Consider the following 20,600-nt stretch of genomic DNA (forward strand, 5'->3'; position numbering starts at 1 on the left):
TGAGGAAACACTCCTGGGTATCGAGATACATAAGTATTGTTGTCCTAAGGGTGGATTATATGACTGGAAATCATTGTAACCTAATATTTTATATGGTTTAGTGTTATGACTTTATAAGGGGTAGATTAAATTAATTGGATTGTCAATATTATTTGGATTTATCAATCTTCTGATTGGCTGCATTTAACATGAAGATATTGTGATGTTTTAAGTGTGTATAAAGTCATTTATATGGCTAAATGTATGCAAACTAAATTAAATAAAAACAATACATAACTGTACAAACCACCATACACCAATAATGTCTTAACAGACAAATCAAGGGCATCCAATCATTGAGGGTTTTAAAAACAACTGCTGTTTGTGCAACACACACAAGCACATCACGCAGAGATGGAGGATGTTTAATCTGGACTTGGGTGGTCAGCGTAGGCTCCTCGGTAGGCAGGACTACTCACCCTTTACCATTTGATTCCTAGCATGCCTGGCTTTGTTTGCATGCACATAAATCTTTCCTAAATGAAAACGATATCTAAAACTTTCAGTTTATTTACACATTTTAAAAAAAGGATTGAGGAGAAAATGGGATGAAAAAAAAGCACCCCCGCCCACCCCCCCAAAAAAACACTAGAATAGAAGTCCCTTTGGTAAAAACTGTTAGAAATGTGGCCTTGCGGTCAGAGGTACTACATTTTGAAATCAACTGGTAACTATGATACACAAAAAAGGCTAGTTATAGTCTGTCACCACATCAAGCAGTTTTCTTTTCTTTAAAAAAAAAAAAAAAGACACTGTACAGGTATTTACAAACAGCGAGCGATTAGTAACAATGGGGGAGGGGATAGACATTTAAAATGGTGTTTGCTGCCTTTCATGGAGGGACACGTCAAGGTCGAGTCAAACAAGGAAGCAAAGAGCGCTGCTGGTTTAACCAATGCTGGATCCAAAGGATGCTGGTTACTGAGACCATCTTTTCCCAAGATTGCATGTGGCAGATTTCAAGGCAAGCACACAAATCCTGCCTAGTCCCGAAGGTTGAAAACAGTTTTCTGCTGGAGACGTGTTCATTAACAGTCCCTGTAGACACCATAAAGGTAAAGACAAAAATTGGGAGCAACAAGGTGGGGGGCATAGAGGGCACAATAGGTTTGTGCTGGTTGTCATTAAAACTTCATGTCCGAGCATTAATTACAAATATATATTTATTTTTTAAATATCTCCAGGCCGATCCAAGCATGTCCAGGGGGTCTAACATTGATCCAGAGTTCTCAGGTCGCCTGGGAATTACTCCTGTCTTCTTTCCTGTGCAACTGCTTTATGAGCTGCTGAAAAGTTTGCTCCACTAGCGAGCAACAAAAAGGGTACCTCCAGTTTGTAAAGAGTTGTTCACCTTCTCTCGAGGCACACAAAGCAATCTTCTGGTCCCAGCTCTAGCCATACACGGCCAGCTCAGCGATGAGCACCAGGATTGGGAAAGATGCCAGAGTTGTTGTCTCAAGACAACACACAGGCAAGCAATTAGACGTCCTTGCTGGATCCAGGGGTTTAAGAGGTCTTTAATGTACTGCTGTATTTGACTCTGTACTTGTTGATGTTCACAAAGTGCAGGATCCCAGCCGCACAAGAAGTGGCACATGGCACCAGGCCCTCCAGTCCTTCACCCATCAGCCATTTGCTGGTCTCGGCAGCCATGTCGCGGGTTACATGCTCCTTCGACCACCTGTCCAACCAAGCCTGGAACCTCTGGTGCAAACGCTTGCTCACTCTCTCGTGGGACTGAAGAACAAAGAAAAAAAGCAAAATTAGTTCATGCTAACAGTTTTATATTGTAAATAAAAACAACAATTTACTTTTCGTTGAACTTAATCACCCCCACCCCCAATAAACATTTACTACCACAAACTATCTCTTGTAGGACCTAAACATCCCTTTCTGTCACCATCAAGCACCACATGATATAAATATTGCCCAGTTTGAGGCTGTCCGTATAAACACCTGTGCTGTGACCGGACACTATCCACATACAAAGAGCTGTAATTTGGCAACTGCTGTACCCGTAAACGCAACTCCCATTCAGGCCAATCTTACTAGCTCCTAGATTAGGAGCCTCTAGCGAAACTACACCTATGCTCCGCCAACTTCAAACAGTTTCATGCCGGCTTCTATCAATACAAGCAACAGCCAAGGAAGGAAATGTCCAAAAACCAAAGGTTAGCAAACTTCAACCACAAACCAGCTCTCAGGAAGGTTCAGGTGTGCAGGAGTGGACAGATGTGTCACTGCAAATTAGAGCATGGGCAGTAGAGACTTGTGTTTCTCCCACAACAGGGAGGCACGGACAGTGTGTTAATGTAAGTTATCAATTGGCGAAAATGGTGTGCTGCAGGTAGGAGGATACAGCACTGGACTCGAGACGCCAGACTTGTTCACAAAACATCAGGAACAAATCTGGTATGCTTGTAAACAGACCACAGTGCACATACAAGAGCAACCTCTTGTGGGTTGCATGGCACGGTTCATGATGAGGAAAGACAAGATTTCTAACTGGCACCTGCAATTCCAATCAGTGCCTGTCCATTAAAAACTATTTTTAAAAAAACATTTTAAAATGGCATCTTCTTCATGTAGAAAGTGCGGTTTCAACAGGGAGCAGAATATGCTAGGCAATTTCCAGATTCAGTGCACTGGCTGGGTCAAGACTAGGCAATTCCCAGATTCAGTGCACTGGCTGGGTCAAGACTAGGCAATTCCCAGATTCAGTGCACTGACTGGTTCAAGACCTGCAACTTTATTTTCAGTTAGAAGGTCCTCTACCGAAGGTTCAACCTAAAAACCCGGGGCTTCCACCCACCAGTGGGTATAAGGGGAGGAGATTAAGATTCCCTCCTTGTTGCTCAATGTTCCTACCTGCTGAGCTCGCAGCAGAGCTGTCCGCCTGTACATGTAATCCTCCGATTTGATCACGTACACCATCTTGTAGGAGTTGAGCTTGAATTTACACTCGAGCTTGTCCAGGCTTTCCAGGTTCTCCATGGGTTTCTTACTGACCCCCTCTTTCCCTTCCTTCTCCTGCAGCTCCCGTCCCCGCTGGCATCGACGGATCCGCCGCAGGTTCCTGCAAACCACAAAACCCAGGCTGGGAATTAGTGCGCCGATGCCATTGGGGGGGATCTAGCAACCCAATTTCCTAAGCGCCCTATTGGACATGGGTGGCGATAGCAGGGAAGGGGAAAACTACTCTGTACAACATCTTCTGATTGCTCTATGCTCCCATCAGGAGCAACCGGGGATAACTTGACATTCCGACTGTTGCACAAACAGAGACGTCATTTGCTGGTGAGTCTCATGCCCAGGTCATCACACATTTGGCTATGCAGTTTGCGCCATTCCAATGTTTTACTTCATGCCAAACGTCAATACAGCAAAAGAACACAGATTGGACACGATATTTACTTCTAACGCAGATACTAAGCTCTAAACTACTACCTACCAACAAATGAACTTGCCTTTATGCCATGCTAAAAGCCAAAATATTGGTTGTTTACTCACTGAAAATTCATGAAGCATCACATGCAGCACTCCTTACATTTACTTGATAACCATCTTAACAACTGTGAAAGTAGAGTGTTTCTTATGTGATCCAAGGCAGCCAGGCAAGGATGGGGGCGCAACAGCTGAAGGCGGGGCAAGGAACAAGTTACTTACCTGTAACTGTTGTTCTCCAGCATGGGTCTGGCATGGATTCACATGCTCATGAATATTCCCCGTCGTCAGGCTGGGAATCCTCGGTAAAGAAAAAAACAGTATCAGTTTCGTTTCTGATCTGTCTTTCGTAGTAATAACCAATCACTGGTCTCTGCGTCATACTGACCACAGCCAATGACTGCCCTCTACCTAAGCACCGCCTCTGGCAGCCATCTTCAGATTTGGAAGCACGTGAAGTGGCAGTATGACCAAGTGAAGAGCCGCAGAGGGGTAGGCGGGAGGGTTCGCATGTGAATCCATGCCAGACCCATGCTGGAGAACAACAGTTACAGGTAAGTAACTTGTTCCTTCTCCAGCATGGGGTCTGGCATGGATTCACATGCTCATGAATAAAGAATACATAGCAGTACACACATGCACAACCACGGGAGGTGGCAAAGGCTCAACATTAAGCATCACATCAAACTCAACATTAAGCATCTTACCTCCTCACCAGGCTCACCTCAGGCGAACAGGTTGCGCAGCACTGCTTGGCCGACCCTGGACTCCTCCCTGGAATCCCGGTCGACGCAGTAGAATTTCGTGAAGGTGTGCGTCGACCTCCACGTAGCAGCCCTGCATATGTCCAGCAGGGGCACACCAGATAGGAACGTCGTGGTAGCTGCGATCGCTCTGGTGGAATGGGCTCTCGGACGGCCAGGCAGCGGTCGGTTTGCCAACCGGTGACAGTACATGATACAGCCGGAGAGCCATCTGGAAATGGAAGCCTTCGAGAGAGCCTTCCCCTGATTGACAGGTCCAAAGTTCACAAAGAGTTGTGACGTCTTCCGAAAACACTTCGTGCGGTCCACGTAGAACTTCAGCGCTCTAGCCACATCCAGCGAGTGCAAAGTCCTCTCAGCCGGCGACGAAGGCGACGGGAAGAACACAGGTAACACCAAGGGTTCGTTGAGATGGAAGTCCGACGTTACCTTGGGCATGAAGGAGGGGTGCGTCCTGAGCACTACCCTCGTGTCGTGGAAAGTCAAGTACGGGGCCTTGCAGGAAAGGGCCTGGATCTCTCCCACTCGTCGTGCGGAGGTGATGGCCACAAGAAAAGCTGTTTTCCACGATAGAAACTTCAACGGGGCCGAGTGCAGAGGCTCGAACGGAGGTCCCATGAGCTTGGTCAGCACCACGTTGAGCTCCCACGCCGGGGCCGGAGCCTTCACCGGCGGGAACGATCTGAACAGTCCCTTCATGAACTCTTTCACCAGACGATGAGACCACAAGGACGTCCGCCCCGTGGTTCTGGTGTATCGGGAGATCGCAGCAAGATGAATCTTGATGGACGCGTGTGCCAGACCAGCTTTGGCCAGCGTCAGCAGGTACGGCAGTACTTGGGGGGCCGTAATCCGTAGAGGGTTAATCTTCTGTGCGTGGCACCAGACAGAGAACCTCTTCCATTTGTGTCCGTAGCATTTAAGAGTCGAGGACGCCCTGGCCTTTGCAAGAACCTCTCTGCAATCGGCCGGTATGTCGTATCCTCCAAACTCTAGCGCTGCAGGAGCCAGGCCTGCAAGCTCAGCGACTTCGGGTCGTGGTGGAGGATGGCGCCTCCTTCCCTGGAGAGTAGATCCGCGTCCGCCGGCAGCTTGATCGGCGGGGACGCTGACAAGTCCAGAAGGTCCGGGAACCATATCTGCCTCGGCCACGCAGGTGCGACGAGGATCATCCTGCACCGTGACCTCTTGAGCTGGTTGACGAGCCGGATTAGCAGAGGCAAGGGAGGGAACGCGTAGAGGAACAGGCCCTCCCAGGGGAACGAGAAAGCATCGCCCATGCTCCTCGTCTGGGGAAACCTGCTGGCGAACCTCCGGCACTTGGTGTTCGTCGCGAACAGGTCGATCTGGGGTGTGCCCCACCGTCGGAAGAGGCGATCCACCAGATCCTGCCGTAGTTCCCACTCGTGGCACGAGCGCAGCTCCCTGCTGAGTGAGTCGGCGATGGTGTTTTTTATCCCTGCCAGATGAAACGGCACCAGAAAAATCCCTTGGGCAACGGCCCAATGCCACAGGTCCTGCGCCTCCTTGGACAGCGCTGGGGACCTGGTTCCGCCCTGTTTCCTGATGTAAAACATGGTGGTGGTGTTGTCGGTGAAGATCCTCACCACCTTGCCCTTGAGGGACGGAAGGAAGGACCTGAGGGCCCAAAACACTGCACGGAGCTCCAGGACGTTGATATGCAGGGACTTCTCCGTCGGGAGCCAGAGTCCCCTTGCGTGCAGATTTTCGGTGTGCGCTCCCCACCCTTCCAGGGAGGCATCCGTGGTCACGGTCTCCTGGTGGGCTGGGGTCTGGAAGTCCATGCCCGCCGTCAAATGCGCGCGGGTGCCCCACCACCGTATCGCTCGTCGGAAACTCTCGTCGAGCTTGATCCTTTCCTCGAAGCTGCCCGTCGTCTGGATCCAGCGCGCATCCAGGAATTCTTGCAACGGGCGCATCCGGAGCCTGCACATGGGAATGAGGTAGATGCAGGAAGACATCATCCCGAGGAGGGACTTGATGGACCTCACTTTGGCCGCGTCGGCCACCAACATCCGTTGCACCCTGCCCAAGATGGTCCTGGTCCTCTCCTCCGACGGGGAGGCCAGAAGGGACACTGTGTCGAGCCTGGCTCCCAGAAACAGTGCGACTTGCGCGGGCACCAGGTGGGATTTGGCGTAGTTCACGGAGAATCCCAGGTCCGTGAGGAGTTGGACGGTCCTTGCCGTGTGGACCACGGCGAGCTCCCTCGTCTTGGCGCGGATGAGCCAGTCGTCCAGGTAGGGGTAGACGTGAATCCCCTCGCGGCGCAGCTGCGCCGCCACCGGTGCGAGGCACTTGGTGAATACCCTGGGTGCCGACCGTAGTCCGAAGGGAAGGGCTTTGAACTGGTAATGACACCCTTGGACCACGAATCTGAGGAATTTGCGGTGCCCCTTTAGGATGGGAATGTGGAAGTAGGCATCCTCCAAATCCAACGACGATAGGAAGTCTCCTTCCTCCAGCTGACCCAGGACGTGCTGGAGGGTGACCATCCGGAACTTCTGCGCCTTGATGAACTTGTTCAGACGTCGCAGGTCCAGGATGGGGCGCCATCCTCCCGTCTTCTTCTTCACGAGGAAGTATCTCGAGTAGACTCCGGAGCCCCGAAGCCTCTTTGGGACGAGTTCGATGGCGCCCTTTCTGAGCATCGCCTTTACCTCCAGGAGAAGTTGAGGGACGTGAAGTTCTTTCCTGGCCACGGGGGGGACGCGCGGGCACCTTCTTTGAAACTCGAGCGCGTGGCCCCGGGCCAGGGCGTCCAGCACCCAACGGTCGGTGGAGATGGACTCCCACACGCTGACGAAGCCCGCCAGCCGGCCTCCCACCGGGGTGCTTCGGTGGGGGCCCGACCCCACGGCCGGTTCAATCCTGCTTGGGCGCGGCCTTGCCGCCTTGACCTCCTTGGCGACGACGGCGGGGTCCGCTAGACTTGCCTCGTCCTCTGTAGGCCTCTTGCGACGACGAGCGGGCCGCTTGACGGTAGGAAGCGAAACCGCCGCCGGAACCTTAGGAGGCGCCCTTGCCTCCGCCGCTCCGAAAGGGCGTCCGTCGTTGCAGGACTCCAAGGGCCCGGGCCGTCTCAGTATCCGCCTTGATGGCCTGAAGGGAATCGTCCACTGTCTTCCCAAACAGGTTGTTCCCGTCGAAGGGCATGTCCAGGACTCTGGTCTGGACGTCCTGCCGGAAATCCGTAGCTTTGAGCCATCCACGACGTCGAAGGCAAACGCCGTTGCCCAGCTGGCGGAACCCGGTGTCGGCGATGTCCGTCGCCACGGTGATGGCGTGGTCCGAGGCCACCTCACCTTCCTGCAGGATCTCAAGGGCCTCCGCCCTCTTGTCGTCCGGCAGAAAATCCAGCAGGGGAGCTATCTTGTACCAGAGCTCCCTGTCATAGCGGGCCACGATAGCCAAGGCGTTGGCCGCTTTAATCGTCGTCGCTGCCGACGAGATGACTCTACGTCCCATAGCATCCAATTTCTTTCCCTCGCTGTCCGGCGGGGAAGTCGATGTGGAGGCCGCCCCCCCCCCCGCTTTCTTCCTGGCTGCCGCGGAGACGACGGAGTCCGGGGTAGGCTGCGCCCGGAGGCACAGGGGGGCTGTGTCCGGGACTCGGTACTTTTTCTCGTACCGGTCTCTTCTAGCTGGCGTCGTGGAAGGGTTCTTGAGGAGGGAAAGGCCCTCATCCCAAATGTCGTCCAACAGAGGCACTGAGAGGACCGTCTTCCTCTTGGCCTCGCGCCGCTGATAAAGGAAGCCTTCCTTTTTCTTCTCCTCAGGGCAGAGTTGGAAAAGCTCGGAAGCCCTGGAGATCATGGAGTGGAAAGATCCGATCTCGTCGGGCGGAGAAGCCCTGGTGGGAGGCGACGACGGAAGATCCTCGTCGTATGCCTCGTCGTCCGTACCCGTCGCTGCCGTGTCAGTCCCCGTATCATCCCCTCGGGTGGACGGGGAGGAGGGCTGGAAGGGGCGCGACGGTTGAAAAGGAGGTGGTGGATGGATCCTTCTTTTCTTGGTAGGGGGAACACCAGAAGGTCCCGGTTCTGGATCCCCCGACGGGAGAGGTTCCTCCGTCGGTAACGGTAGCCTCGTCCTTATCTCGGAGCATAAGGACTGTATGGCCAACAAAATGGCCGCCGAGTTGTCTTGCGGCGCTGGCAGAGGGGAATCCGACGGGCGAGCAGGGGCCCCGTCGGTATCCTCGACGATGTCTTCGTCGTCACCTGCGTCGGGGTCCATTCCGACGGGCTGGCCTTCTTCCACGCCTAGGCCGTGGCTTAAAACCTCGATCAGCTCCTCTTCTGTGGTTGAGGCCGAATCTCCGACGACGCCCTGCCCCCCCTTCTTCTTCCCCACGGAGGGTTTCACGGGGGTCCTATCGATGGGCACAAAGGAAGACTCCCTCCGAGGAGGCAGGGAGATTCTGGGCCCTGAGGTCGCCACCACTGGTGCAGCCACCACAGGCTGAGCCAGGGCCGCCGCGACCGTTTCGATAGAGGGCTTGGTCGGATGGATCAAGGCCTTCACCACCTTAGGTGCGCTCACCGCCTTATCCTTGAGGGAGGGGGCACTGCCACGCTCCTCCTCTGCCTTAGAGCTCGACCGGGGCCTCTCCAGGAGCTTCGCCGGGTGCTCGGCCTTCCTCTTACCCGACCCAGAGCGTTGGCTCGCGGTTGATGGTGCCGGGGAGGGTGCGCCCTGCCTGGCGCCCGTAGAGCCCGACCGTTCGGCGCTCCCGGTGCCAGCGGACTCGCGGTGCTTGGCCTTATGTTGGGCCCCCGTCGCCGGGGCGCCCTCAAAGGTCTTAGAAGACCGCTCGGATTTCTTCTTCTTCTCGCCAGACGGGCTCTTACCCTCCAGCCAGTTGGCGAGACGTTGATGGCGGTCCTTCATGGTCCGTTCCGACATGTTGCCGCAAAACGCACAGTCCTTCTCCACGTGCGTCTTGTCCTCATGAAGGCAATAAAGGCAGAAAGAGTGTTCGTCCTCCTTGAAGACGTTCTGCAGCTGGCATCCAGGGCAGACCCTGAACAGCTTTCCGGGCGTCGAGCTTCCCTTCTCCTGGGCCATCTCCGAGACCGGGCCTGAGAAGCTTCTGGATTCCTCCGAAGTGTAGCTCGACGAATCTTCACCCTTGAGGGGCACAGATGAATCCGACACGGGTCCCCGTTGATCGGATGTAGGATCGGTGAAGCTTGAGGCTCTTTGACCGAAAGAATCGAAGTTTTTTTGTGAAAAAAGCGCGAAAAAAGCACTAACGCTCGAGAGCAATAGCACGAGGATCCCAACACATGAACGTGCGGTAAAAATCTGAAGATGGCTGCCAGAGGCGGTGCTTAGGTAGAGGGCAGTCATTGGCTGTGGTCAGTATGACGCAGAGACCAGTGATTGGTTATTACTACGAAAGACAGATCAGAAACGAAACTGATACTGGTTTTTTCTTTACCGAGGATTCCCAGCCTGACGACGGGGAATATTCATGAGCATGTGAATCCATGCCAGACCCCATGCTGGAGAACTATGGGTATATGGAATCTTTGGAGACGTAGATCACATAAAATCTTGGCCAAGAAACAGTTGGGAGGGGAGTTTCCTATGTGGCAGACAATGTGAGGCTCAAAGAAAGATAGGCACCATAACCTAATGGTTTTTCGGTTAGGATTTTCATCAACAGGGAAACAACTTAAGTTGAAGAATGACTAATAGTCATAAGTGCTTCACAAAAGTTTGAGTTTTGATCCCTTTTATTGGACTAACTGAAAATACTGTGCTGCAATGGACTAACGCATTTGCTTTCAAAGTCACAAAGATCTTCATCAGATGGTAAAAACCTAAAGTGAGGCGTGAGAAACTTCTGAAAATATTACAATCAAGACTGACAGGCAAACAACGGAGTCCTGCGATCTCCTTAACTAAGAGTTGCAAATCTACACTACAGAACAGATTACCTGGATGACAGAGCATTTAGAGGTATTGCACTATTTGAAAAGATGCTTGCAGTTACATAGTTAAAGCAGTTGTCTTTCCCATTTCCACATGTGAGAGATGCTTTGTAAAAAAGGGACCTAGTGAATTTGAAAATAGGAAAAAGTTACTCACCATAGTGACAATGGTACTCTTAGTCCACGTACATTTTGGAATATCTCGCAGAACAAGAACATGATCACAACCTGTTTCAACGCGGTAAAAACGAATAACTTTCCAGCACATCCCTAGCACAGAAGCACACATGGCCACAACTCCCCCACGCTTGGACCTTAACTGACATTCAGTCCATTTAATCAGTGAGACTTAGTAACTTTAAGCAGGAGGGCGTACGTAGGAAAGAGGCCCACAAACTAAGTAGGAATGTTACTACTCCTGCGTCATCCTGCCCCCTTTTATACAGGTAGATTCTGCAGCATCTTTCCATGAATAATGGTGGTTAAAAGATTACGGATCTGCAACAAAACGATTTCTTAATATAGCCTGGCCAAAAGCAGAATCATTTCTTGAAGTCGAGAAAAGTGAATGTTTGCAGAAGGTCCGAGGTGTGGCAACCTTGCAGATGTCTCACAAAGGAATATAAATCTGGGAAGAAATTGAAGTTGACCAATCTGAACAGATGAGCATCAAATCCATGTGGAGGGGTTTTGCCTCATCTTGTAGGCCTCTAATATGGAAGTCACCCTAAAGTAGGTCCTCTGATGGGTTGCTAAATAGAGCAACTCAGGGGAGTAGTGAACAACCACCACCCTAAGAAGTAGAAGGGTCTGGGAGAAGCCAGGGTGGTCAGTGTTTCATGTTATAAATGTCTGAGAATCCTATTCTTTTTGGCCAGTTCAGTGTAAATACAATGCAGCAACAGCCTGCCATCTGCTTTAACTTGGCATAACAAAAGGCACTACTTGTGGTCTGTCACAAAGAACTTTGGTAGGGGTGTCCTTCTCAGGCTTGGAAGAGTCAATTCAACCCACTGGTTCTCCCAATCGTGTGGGGGCATGAGACTACTGACAAAAGGCGTCTACCCTCACATTGTCCTCTCCCACTAAATGGAAGACCTGCGGGAAGATAGAGTGCCAAAAAATACAAACTCAGATTTCTAGAGCCAGGAGGCAAAGATCGGTATCTGGTTTACCTGCGTTTGTTCATGGAGAACATTTCTGTAGTTTTGTATGTATAGATAATGTTCTCTGTAGCAACGCAAGAAAAACCCTCACACCCAGGAAGATGGCCTTCATTTAAAGTAATTAGGAGTCTTTATGTGGCTCTCAACAGCCAGAGGTTGTGAACCTTGCAGCAGTCTATTACTGTCCCCAGCTTGTCAGAGAGGAATCGGTGGATGGACTCCTCTTAGGGGAAGGTTGTATTCATCCACCCACCAGTGAAGGTCTGACATTAGTGAAGCAACAAGATTGCGTTCCAATGGAGGACGAGTCCTACAACCAATGAGAGGCATGCTGAAAGGCTGCCACATATGCAGCCTGGTCTGGGGAACCGCCAGAAAACAAGAAGCCATCAGGGCAAGCAAAAAGTGAAAATTGACTGCATCAAACAAAGCATGGAAGAATTCTTCACAAATCAAATGAAGATCCTGTATTCTTGCCACGGTTGGGAGTACTGATCCCAGTGTCAAATCAAGCAGATGCATTATAGTCTCTAGATAGGAATGACGGTTGCGAATATGCCAGTTGGAGGCTGTAGTTGACTGATTCTTTACCTAGGATAGGATGGAGCCCTGGAACAGTCCGTCCTGGTACTGAAAATGTGGATGCCTTAAAGAATCAGTAAATTAATTACTCCATAACCCTCAGGAAGATCTTCAGAGACACATGCAGCCACAAGGGTAGGACTCTCTATGGGTAATGAGCATGCAAAATTGAGAAGCAGAGGAACTTTGTGTGGCTCCCAGATCAGGTTGTGCATGTAGGAATTTTGCAAATATAGCAGACACAGCCAATCCCTCTCTGCAAGGGTGAACAGAATTAGTCCAGATGACCATGTTGTACCTTTTCTTCAGGGGGGGAATTTGTTGCAGCTGGAGAGGTATAGCATTGTCACCCATTCCGCCATGTTGTTCTTGGGGTGGGCAAAGTAGCAACAAAATTAACCCTGTAAAGTATGTTCTAGAGGATCTATTGTATTGCATACAGCTTTACTACTTTCTGAAGGTCCTCCATGAAGACAAAAATGGTTAGGAAAGAGGAGGTAGCGTTGTGGGGGAGGGGATGACTAGTGGAGATGTGCACCCACTTCTTACAACAGAAACCATCCAAGGACCACCTTCCAAGATGGCAAATTGGATGGTAAGGGGAGGAAGAATAGCTCAGGGGAAAGAAGTGTGTCTAGGAAGCACGACAACGTGGTGCAACACAGGTTTGAATCCTGATCCTGCGCTTAGAAACCACTTGCTGGTATGATGGGCGTTAAAAATGAACAATAAAATAAGTTAAATAAGACACGTCTGCCATCTGGGAAGGAACTCGGCTGAAACAACGGGTCAAATGTTCAATTTGACACTATGGGTGGTCACAGCATCAAAGAAATATTTTGTAGAAGCTCTTTTCCTTGCATGACGGCCAGAAGACTGCCCCAGTCTGACCCAGTTCTGTGCACAGGCTAGGAAGACACGTAAGTCCCCAATGCCCATGCACAGAGTCATCTGTTGAGATTAAGCAGGAGGATTTGTACCCTGGCATTGTTATGGTGGAAAGGTTTTTTCAGTTAGCATATGGGTCATCTTCATAAGTATGTCGTCCTTTGTAATATATATGTAAAAATAAAAAATAAAAAAAAGAAGTGGGTGCCCTGACCTTTTCCTGAACTTCTTGGAGATGCTTGATGCTTATTAGCCAAACAACCTGTTAAGACAGAATTCCCTTTTGCAGGGATTCCTGGGCCCCAGAAATGTTTTCTCTTTCACCTTTTTTTGATAACTAAATTGTTTTCGATGGCACAAGGGACTTCTGAAGTCCCTCTGCCATTACAACCCTTGTAACCTTACTTAAGGTATGGTATTTGGTCACCCCTAAGGCGACCAGCGGCACCCTATTTTTGCTCTACAGTGTTCATATCATGCCTCATTGGTTTCATGAAGTAGGTTGGTTGGTGGCAGCTATGCTTTTGTTTTGGCGTCACCAGGGGTGTAAGCGATTTGACCACATTGGTAGACCAATGGTCCTTTTTAGTAGTCATTGTGGCACCGATGCATTTCATTACATCCTACTCTCGCCCACTTTGTAGTTTTGGGCTTCATTTGTTCATGGCAACCACAAGGTGGTCTTAAAATGGCTGACCATGTGGGCTCTCTGAGCCTACAATGACAGCGTACATATTGGTTTAAACTGGTTTTGGGCAGTCCAAGTCACTGAGCCTTACATCAATTCCTGAGGGTGTGGTCTGAGCTGAGTGGCAGTCCTACTGACCAACCAGCATGCTGGTCTTCTGACCCCACTACCCTCTAGTGATAGGTGGGATGGTCTTCGGCTGGTCCCTTTTTGCGGGGGGATTTAAGGCGCTGCCTGGTCCCCCCTCCAACCTCTTGCGGTTTTGCTCTCAAAGCTTGGAAGAAGCATGTCTGTTTACCTGCTTAAAGAGATTTCCCTGTCAATTTTAGCAGGCACGGATCCTCAAGTAGGGCAGTTAAGACTGGTTGTTCCCATCGGCCTAGGGTCAAAGTGCTGCGAAGGTACTTGTTCCAATCAGGACAGAGTAGCTGGAGGCAATGCTGGTCAGCTGCAACGGTCGTCCTCTTGTCAGCAGGCTGCACCTATTTATAGGGTTATAGGCTCCAACAATGGTCTGTTGAATGGCTGCAGTAATCCTTACATCTAAGATATGGACTGGAAGCACCCAGGTCTACCACACAATCTGCCCAGCAACAAACTCAGGGAAACTGATGTGAACTAGGACCAGACAGTGTCAGCGCCCACACCTGGACACACACCTCCAACCCTCCCTTCCCCCCCACTTTGGCTGAGAAAGCAGAAACCTTTGCCGGGAAAGGACATGCCATAAATGGCAATTCCAGAACAGAGATGGCAGGAAGCAGGCCAAAGGAAATAAAGGGTTTGATTGACCCCTCTCGGGTGTGGTGTACATGCCTGGGAGGGTGTCCCAGTGTGAGATGCCCTGGTGATGATGGATTCACCTTCGTCAAACTCTGACAAGGTTTGAACTTATTGGGCATGAGGCATGGGGAGAAATTAGTACATTTTGGGGCAATGAAGCACAGCTGTAAGGCAAAGGTCAGTTCCTGTTCAACACAGAGAAAAGGACTGACAGAGGGTCAGGCTGTGCGCAGGGGGAGCCTAAAAGGTGTGGCCACATGCATATTCACGCTAGGGATGTGCAGGAAAGCTGTACATTCTCCTGCTTGGAAACCGGCTTTGATCCCCGCCCAGTTTTGCGGTACGTCCCAAAAGCATGGCTGAAATGGGACAAGACACAAGACTATATTATTTCAGTTCATGCAATAAATGTCTTAGAGTGCATGCTTTAAAAAGTGAGAGGAAGTATTTGTTGAGTGCATTCAGATACAATTGCATTGCTGAAAACCGCTGCACCCAAAAATGATATCCAAAATATTTCCAAATCCTGGCTGCTTGTTCTGAAGGTTCAACACTGACTGACTACAGTGGTTCCAAGAACCAATGCTACTTTGTAAAAGGGACTTTACACTGCTATGCATAGTGATCCATCTGTCTTTTTTAGGCATGGGAAAATGCTGTGTGATTTTTATGTCCTGGCATGGGATAATAATAAACACCCACCTGACATGGAGGAGTATATTACCAGTGTTCACATGCTATGTATCCTGAAGGGCTAGGCTTCAGATCTCACATGAGACATGAAATCCATATCTCTGTTGAAACATTTGTTCTTTAGGTCGTGCATCTTCAAACAATTCAGTTCCCATTCTCTCTCCTATTTGAGATATCTCCTTTCAATACCAAACCCTTGGTGTGTGAAGGGGTGTCCTACTTGTGCTCGCTACATTAAAGTTTAAGAATGTCCTTGCTGCCGCGAAGAACATTGGTAGCACTATTTAGGTGAAAAGAGGAGACAACTTTTGGTAAGAATGCAGGGCGAGTTCTAATTTGTCCTTATGAAAAGTTGTGTAAGGCTCTGAAGTCGCCAGCGCCTGGATTTCACTGATCTGGCATGCCGAGGTAAGGCCTACCAGGCGGGCCGTTTTAATGGTGACAAGTCGGAAGTCAGCGGACGCCATAGGTTCAAATGGTTTATGCGCCAGGGTGCTCAAGACTACAATGAGGTCCCACCCCGGTTGTGGCTTCTTGATAGGCGGGTTAAGCCTGGCCAGGCCCGCTAAGTGTCTTAACCACTGGATTAAAGGAAGAAAGCTGTTCCTTTAAGCTCCAATGGCCACCATATAGGTGCAGCATGTGTCTACTGGCACCCCTGCCCACAACCCCCCCAGTGTGCGAGGTGCGCAGAGAAGGAAAGCACATCGTCCAAGGTGCAGGTCAACGGATCAACCTCCTTTGATTCCACCCAGTGACAAAACCTACTTGCTTTTGTACTGGCTCCTGGTAGCATCGCTCGAAGCCCCCTGTATGATGTCTAGGTTAGCTTATGACAGATGCAGATGTCGGAGTGTGACTTGTTCAGGAACCACGCTGTGAGGGCTAACTTCTGGGGGACGGGGTGGATGACCGTGTCTCCCTGATGAGAGAGGTGGTTTGCTGGGCCCAGTGGAAGGTGCACCGGAGCTTGATCCGACAGGCTGAGCAGCTCGAGAACCATGGCCTCGCTGGCCACCACAGAGCTATCAGGATGATGCGAAGGTGCCGGGTGGAACCCTGTGGAACAGGGAAGTCGGTGTTAGGGAGAATTCTCTTACAAGGCTAATTTCCCAAACCTAGTGAGTCCCCCAGCAGCTTTGCTGGATTTTTGGGGTTTGTTTTTTTCTCCTGCTAAGAATGAGACTCTTTTACTCCCACTCTTGGGCATGATTTGAGGTATGTCTGACTGACTGTGTGATTTTGGGCTATGGGGTCTTTTACTCCATAGGGTATCATCTGTTTTTTTGTGTATGTGTTACACAGCACCCTCAGTGCAGTAACACAGGGGTGTCATAGTGACCCCCAAACATAGACTCCATATCCTGGGACTGACTACTGTCTCCTAGTGCATGTAAAGTCACCATTGACTTTATTACTCTTAAATTGTGAACAGAACCAGTACAAACCATCATATTGTGGAAGTACTGGAAGGGGTTAATTATATTGCCCCTCGGTCCGTTTTCAAGGGGGCACTGTCCAGTCCCCCCTTGTCGAGTTTCTGGCCGGTGGCAGTGGTTACCACACAAAATATTCCACCAGAATATTCTCTATGGGATTTTCCCATTGATTTTAAATGCACCACTTTTTGGTGCAATGTTAAAGATACCGCCGGTTTATTTATTTAATATTAAAGGTTGGGTCTTTTTGCCAGAACTCTTTTCTAAAATGGCGTTCGTGTCCATCTCTGTAACTCTGACCAAGGTCGAGCCCTTTGTTCCACTTTTTGGCGGGCTTCTCCACAGAAGCCCTCCAAATGGTGCCACTCTGTCTGGGTTCCACAGGAAGGGCAGATCGGGGGAATTGGCACCCTGGACTGTGTTGCCTCGGCAACCCAAGTCGCACTCTACTCTGATTGGCCCAGTGGTGAGCCGCCCGGCTCACCACTTAGCATGTGTGATTGACAGCTAGGCTGAAGAATGGGGGTTTTTCTGCATAAAAGCAGGGCCTTTGGGACTGGAACTTCAGAAGTCGCCACAGGACCCAAGAATCCAAAGAGGGAAGATGCTGAGCCATCTGCAACGACGACACCACCGGTGAAGCCCTGCTGCAACTACCTCACCACTTTCCCGACGACGAGAAGATCTTCTGCTGGACGAGTCTTCTTCCTCTGAGCTGGTGGGACCAACCAGTTCGCCCTTTTCGCCTTCCAAAGATGTCTCTTGGTCGAATCGCCCGTGCCAAGCACCCCGGCGGCCGGATTGCCAAGCTTCACCACTTTGACCGCGAATAAAAGGAACGCTCCTTTTATTGACGAACTCCGGGGCTGGTTTCATCCCTGTATAGTGCAAAAACTCCACGTTTCCTCCTCGACGAGATCCTCTCTTCCCTTGGTCGAAACAACGAACTGCAACCATTGCCAGGAACAACTGCCACCGCTGGAGCTTCCTCTCTGTTTAAGGTACTGTATCCTGCCTGGCCTACCTTTCTTTGGTTTGCCCAAGGTGTCCCTTAAATCCTTGGCTTGCCCACTGTGTTGGCCCCAGACCGTCTAACTTTACCTTCTTGAAACGCCCCAACCTCTTTTGAACATTCTGCAAAGACTTTTAGTGCATTTTTAAACCGTGTGATCCTGGGCACATTTCGCTTTGCTCCATTTAAAGTGGGCCTGGCCTATGAACTTTGGCTCTACAGTCTATAATGCCTTTACTCCCTTGCTGAGAACTCCTAAAAGTGTTGGGACCTGTTTTATTTCTATGCTGTCTTTTTCTCTCCCTTTAACTGAACTATTGGAGTGCCATCAGGTTATGCGCTCACATCTGTTTAACAAATTGTGGTGTTTTAATTCTGACTTGTCTAATAGTTATTAAGGGAGTTGTGTATACTTTACCTGACTGTTTTAAATCGCTTTTGATTTAGAGTGCTAGTATATTGCCTAAAGTGTGTTTTAAATAAATAATTATATACTTTTTATACAAAGCTCTGGTCAGTGTTTGTTTGCTCTACTGTGTTTTAGCCCTATTGTGTATACTCTATATACTGCCCTGCTCTTCTTGAGAGAAGTCCGACTGTTCAGCCACAGCTACCAGGTAAATCTGGGTGGTGCAGACTGCTACCAATTGGGTTTACTGCTTACTCCTGTGGTCTTAATATTTTTGCAGTGTTCCCCAAGGGAACTGCACAGGATTCTGCCTAACAGTCGGAGGGAAAGTATACACATTCATGTCGTTCCACCCAGAGAGCCTCCGCCCTGTGCCTGACAGGACGCGAACTGGGGGTACCTCCTGTTGTACCAGGTGGCAAAAAGATCCACCTGAGGATGGCGTCTCCCCCCCACCTGTTTAAGATCCCCTGAAGGACCTGTCGGTTCAACTGCCATTCGTAGTTATCCGCACCCGATCTGCTGAGCCTGTCCGCCTCGAGGTTGGACTCCCCCGGAGGTGGATTGCTGTCAGGTGCATGTTTTTCAGAGCCCCACTCCCAGATGTTGACTGCCAGAGTGCAGAGGGGAGGAGACCTGGTGCCACCCTGCTTGTTCATGTAATACATGCTGGTGGAGCTGTCCGTCTGAATGAGGGAGGTGTACCAATCTGTGGGAGCAGAGGAGAGGGAGGGATCGGGAGCCGGAAGCCTGTGGATACTTCAGAGGATCCATGGGTCCGAGAACCTTGTCCGCCAGCCATGAGCATGAAGGGCAAGCCTGCCCCCCACCGGAGACTCATAGATCTGGATGTTTGCGTCATGCTTTCTTGCCCTCTGAGGCTGGTGCTGAGGAGGGGGACTGGAAATAGCCCATGTGCACCCCCTTGTGCTGCTTGCACCGGTGTTGCCTCTGGGATCTGTCCGGTAGTCCGGACCTATGATGCCCTATATCTATATATCACAAAACAGACCGAAAATATTGGAGTTATTTAGTTACAACTTCGGTTTATGGTCATTACATCGAAGATTTACCATCGAAATGCAAAACCATTAAAAAAGCATCGGAAACCAAACCATCGAAATCCTATATGTTATACAAAATGCCAATCCATCGAAACCGTACCATCGACAATTAAACCACGATTACCAGTAAAAATCCCTGATTAAACGTAAACTATTTACATATTATGGGGGGTCCCCATCCCCTCACCAAACCCTAAAAACACCTCACCCGCCAACCACTCTCCCAACAGTAAAATAGTAAATGAGAAAAAAGTTTAACAGTTCAAATATGGAACAGCACCATGTAGCGACCGATTTACAAACTGAAATAACAGCTGACTTAAGAAAACATTTATAATACATGTTTAATTTCAAAGCAATTTGATATATATTTTACAGTATATAACAAAGTATACATAAAATGGTGCTAATAAATATACATGTACATAACATCAAAGTAAATTGTGTAAATTTTATTTCACATCATCGAATACCATCGAATTATATTCAATGAAAAGGCATTTTGATGTTAATGTTTTTCGTTGAATAAAATTAGATGGTAATGCATTAGATGAAACTAATTTCGATGGAATGACCAGATACCTACAACTTCTACTGCTAAAACCCTACTCCTTACTGTATATCCCTGCAAAGAGACTAACTGCCCCTCAAGTGGGAGTGTGCGCCCTAGTCGGCGCCGAGTTGCCGTCTATCTAGGTTAGAGGATAGACAGAGAGACTAGCCCTACCCTCCCTCAATACTTTTACTAACATCTAAAAACTAGTGCACACTTAGTGAGGATCGATAAGGACTTAGCAGTCTGCAAACTGTTCTCATCTAGTTCCTCGTCCGTAGTAGAATGGAACAGATCCGAGTATAAGGTCCTGCACCACAGGGTTGAACTTAGTCGCCCTTAGTGAAGCTCTCCATCGAAACGTCCTCACAGGCTGGCGGAGTGCTTACTGGAGCCGGCATAGATGCGGGGTCCTGAGGTTGCTGAGACCTAGGTGCCCCCAGTCTGGGTGTATGGGGCGAGGTGCATCTGCCCTGAGACGCTGACTAGTATGCCGTGGGCCAGGTGCCAGGCGTTGACCAGTCCCACCTAGAGACTCTTTCCCCCAACTGTTGCCCGAAAGGGGATGGTGTCGGGCGAGCCGCAATTTTGTCTGGCTACATGCCAAGTGCCTGAGTCGTGGTGCTTGCCACGCTGGGCCCGGCCTCCTCCAGTAAGCGAAGCGGTGGAGGTTGAGGCCTACCCTGCACCTCAGGACGGGCGTGGTAGGCAGAGTGCCCTCGGCAGCGGCGTCGGTAGTGCTGCGTACAGGCGCCCACTCAGACATCAGTCGGGTAATAGGGAGTAGCCCCTCGGGTTGAGACCCGGTAATAGGATCCTGCAGTCCCTCAGCGAAGTCACCGGTAGGATCTTGCGACCCCTCCGCCAGTAGCTAAAGCAGCCTTTATCCGTGTGCTGGGAACTAGGACCCGTTAGGTCCCTCCCGCTTGTGCACTTCCTGGGGAAGGAGTCACCTTTGCGGGCTGCAGAGGAGAACAGTGCACCTACCTTGGGCCTGGTTTTCTGCTTGACAAACGCCTCTGGAGGCGACTTCCGAAGCGCTCCCTCCAACTGGCTAACCTGTTCTTGAGCACGCGCGGTGTAAGTACGTCGCATGCAGTACAGCCTTCCCAG

General features: G+C 50.1%; 1 protein-coding gene across 6 annotated transcripts in view; it reads right to left on the reverse strand.

Moving 5' to 3' along the window:
- Window positions 1–388: 388 nt before the first annotated feature.
- Window positions 389–20,600, reverse strand: part of SIN3A (SIN3 transcription regulator family member A) — a 1,166,566-nt gene continuing 1,146,354 nt past the window's right edge. For 5 of the 6 annotated variants that reach the window (XM_069624553.1, XM_069624552.1, XM_069624555.1 and 2 more), the window contains exons 20-21: window positions 2,908–3,115; window positions 389–1,776 (exon numbers count right to left, since the gene is read on the reverse strand). In XM_069624553.1, the coding sequence (XP_069480654.1) occupies window positions 1,546–1,776; window positions 2,908–3,115 (439 nt within the window). In that variant the 3' untranslated portion in view covers window positions 389–1,545. The remainder of the gene's footprint in view (window positions 1,777–2,907; window positions 3,116–20,600) is intronic. The other variant, XM_069624556.1, reaches the window with a different exon arrangement.

The sequence above is a fragment of the Ambystoma mexicanum genome, chromosome 11, assembly GCF_040938575.1.
Source record: "Ambystoma mexicanum isolate Mex_15411 chromosome 11, UKY_AmexF1_1, whole genome shotgun sequence".
NCBI classification, from domain to species: domain Eukaryota; kingdom Metazoa; phylum Chordata; class Amphibia; order Caudata; family Ambystomatidae; genus Ambystoma; species Ambystoma mexicanum.